This window comes from Mauremys mutica, chromosome 13, assembly GCF_020497125.1.
Source record: "Mauremys mutica isolate MM-2020 ecotype Southern chromosome 13, ASM2049712v1, whole genome shotgun sequence".
Taxonomy (NCBI): domain Eukaryota; kingdom Metazoa; phylum Chordata; order Testudines; family Geoemydidae; genus Mauremys; species Mauremys mutica.
In genome coordinates, this window is record NC_059084.1 from 51,024,989 (window position 1) to 51,028,272 (window position 3,284).

At 48.8% G+C, this 3,284-nt stretch overlaps 2 gene segments (V, D, J or C); both read right to left on the reverse strand.

Annotated features, from left to right (window-relative positions):
• Positions 1–713: 713 nt before the first annotated feature.
• Positions 714–1,236, reverse strand: LOC123347628. The segment is given in 2 exon segments: positions 714–1,027; positions 1,118–1,236. Coding segments are annotated over 2 exon segments (360 nt in total).
• A 633-nt stretch (positions 1,237–1,869) lies between these two features.
• LOC123347629 lies at positions 1,870–2,527 on the reverse strand. The segment is given in 3 exon segments: positions 1,870–1,875; positions 2,096–2,388; positions 2,482–2,527. Coding segments are annotated over 3 exon segments (345 nt in total).
• Positions 2,528–3,284: the final 757 nt, after the last annotated feature.

Consider the following 3,284-nt stretch of genomic DNA (forward strand, 5'->3'; position numbering starts at 1 on the left):
TGGATCCCCCCATTTTGTATTATTATTAAAAACAGAAAATAAATATTTTGGGGCTTATTTCTTTATTCATTTAACCAAGGATTTTTGTCTCCTAGGAAAATGCTCCTTGTGCCAGAGAAGCCTGCATTGGTGGAAACATTATTCAAATAAACAGACAAAGAAACAAAAAACAAAACAAGAAAAGAAAAGAAAAGAAACAAATCGTGCGTTCTAGTGCCCAAAGCAGAGAGAGCGGTGTGTTTCCACTGGAGTGTGTCACTGATACTGACAGTGGTGACACTGAGCAGAATCCCAGCATGGTGAAGTGAAGAGGGTCCTAGACGGAACCGGAATGAACCGGGTTGAGGCTCTGTGACCTGTGTTATGCAGGAGCTCAGACTAGTTTATCATCCTGCTCCTTTCCAGCCTTTAGGTCTATGAATCTGTGACTGTCCAGGACACTGTGAGTGGGCTCAGAATTTGTCCCCGGAAGAGGAAAGAAAGAGGAAGGGACCCAAATATTTTTTTCTCTCTCCTTTGTGGGAACTTGTGTAAACTCTTTGGTCTTCAGTAAGATCAAAACAGGAGGAATAAGAAGAGTAAAAAGGGGTTGTTGTTGCTAGACCTCTTCCCATAACTGATCTCATTTTCACTTACAGATCCTGGGCGCCTCCAACCTTCTTCACTAATTATTGCAGGGAGAGGTTTTTGTCTTAGCTCAGCCCGGCTTCCCCTCACCGTGCTTCCCCCGCACAGTGATACCGGGCGATGTCCTCGGGCTTCAGGCCGGTCAGTTGCAGATACAGCAGGTTGTTGGAGTTGTCCCTGGAGATGGTGAATCGGCCTTTCACTGTGTCAGAATAGTAGATATTTCGCCCTCTGCTGCCGATGAATGACACCCACTCCAGTCCCTGCCCCGGAGCCTGCCGGACCCAGTGCATATTGTAGCTGCTGAAGGGGAACCCCGAGGCTTTGCAGGAGAGGCGGAGAGAGTCTCCGGGCTTTTTCACATCCCCTCCGGACTCCACCAACCCCTGGGATCGGGCACCTGGGAAGAAAGGCACAATAGAAATCACACAGAAAGAGCAACAGTATCACATTCACCTGACTGTGCAAATTACTCGGGAGACAAAAATACCTTCCAAAGCTGCAAAAATGAAAACTAAGTGGAGCCAAAGCCTCATTGTCCCTGGTGCTGGAGGGTAAAGTTCTCAGGGACTGGCTGGTCACTGCACAGACTCAGGGGGCTGCGGATTGTGTCTCCAGGTGCAGCCTGGGCAGAGGGAGGCTCAGATTTAAACAGAAAACTCTCACCCTTATTTGCATATCCCGCTGCTTATAGGAAAGACACAAACCCTTTGCCTGAATGATCAGAGTTATTTGGCCGGTCGCTCTAGGAGAGGGAGTCGGACTGGTGCTAACGCTCTGCCTGCGCAGCGCCCAGCGAGTGCGGGGCCATCTGACCTCACTGGTTCGCCAAGAGCTCCCTTGAAATCCCCTCCCATCCCTCCAGGTGTAAGGGCTGAGCTACAGTTTACGGAAGGGAATGGAAAGATTCACCACTGGCTTATGCCGAGTCTGGATCAGACCCTTACAGTGAAGACCAGAGCAGTTCAGTATCATGTGAAAATCTGTGTTTGTATCGAAGCCAGAGGAGTTTGGAACCTGCTGTCTCCTTTCAGGAGTGTGTTGGATCTGCAGTGGCATCGGGTGATTTTTCAAAGGACGTTGAGAGCATTAGTGCCCAAAAAACGCAATGGGATTTTGACGGCAGCGTATTTAGGCACCTTTGAAATCCAAGTCCTAGTTATCACACCTCGAGAATTGATTCCCCAAATATTCCTCTTCTGCGCTGTGCACTTTTACTTTGGTGTCTGATAAGGGCCACATTCAGACCTGTGAATATTCAAGAAGCCCCAGTTTTATGGACACATGGTCATAGATGCATATTGAGCTCAGAAACCTGGTGAGTGATTTTTATTCCCCCTGGTTGTAGATCCCGTTCCTGTGCCCAGGGTTGGATTGTTTGTGGAAGTGCTGCCCCCGCGCGGCGCATAGCGGAAGGGCGGTTCTGCGTCTCTGGTTTTTGTACGAGCCCTGCCGGGATTCCCCTCACACAGTGATACCGGGCGGTGTCCTCGGGCTTCAGGCCGGTCATTTGCAGGTACAACAGGCTGTTGGGGTCATCTCTGGAGACGGTGAATCGCCCTTTTACCGAGTCACTGTAGTATATGCCAGTGGTATAAATACTGGCGGTCCACTCCAGCCCGTTCCCGGGAGCCTGGCGGACCCAGTCCATCCTGTAGCTGCTGAAGGTGAACCCGGAGGCTTTGCAGGAGAGGCGGAGAGAGTCTCCGGGCTTTTTCACATCCCCTCCGGACTCCACCAGCTGCACCTGGGACCGGACACCTGGGAATGAAGCACGTTGTAAATCATATAAATACCCCTAACAATAATAGAATCTTCCTCTGCCTATCCAGTGCATTTAGGGGGAGAAATTACCTTCCAAAGTCGCTACAATGAACATTAAATGGAACCAAAGCCTCATTTTCCCTGATGTTGGAGAAGAAAGTTCTCAGGGGATTGGCTGGTGACTCACAGACACAAAGGGCTGCGGATTGTCTCTCAGGAGAGAAAGAGAGATTTAAACGGGAAACATACATCGGTATTTGCATATCGCCATCGATATAAGAAACGAACGATCACACTGTCTGGGGCTGGGGATCCAAGACAAGGAGGAAGACCCATCAGTAGAGAACTAAGGATTGAAGAGACATAGATAGATAGATTCGATGGGGTGGTGTGGATGGGGATGAATAGATAGATCCATATTTGGTAAGGGAATGCTAAATAGACAGATTTAATTACTCAGACGATGAGGGTGGGTGAGTGGTTGGCTCCGTATTGTGACATGGTATTAGGCTCTCAGACTGGCTGGAGACCAGTACACTGATGAGGCTAATAGAAGTGAGGCAATGTGCAGGGCAGGGAGTCTAATACATGTAAACATTAGACAGCTCCACATCATCAATGTTAATTTTGCAGTCTGGAAAGAAAGTCCCAGATTGCAGCTTTTTGAACAGATCCGAATTCCTAAAGATGCACGTGTCATGAACTTTTCCTGACCAACCTACATTGATGTAGGTGAAACTCCCCCTGTGATCCACCAGCGCTTGCAACACCATTGAAAAGTACCCCTTTCAGTTTATGTGCTCTTTGCAAGGTGACCTGGTGTCACGATGGGGATATAAGTGCCATCTATTGTGCCACCGCAATTAGGGAGCCCCATCGTGGCAAAATCATCC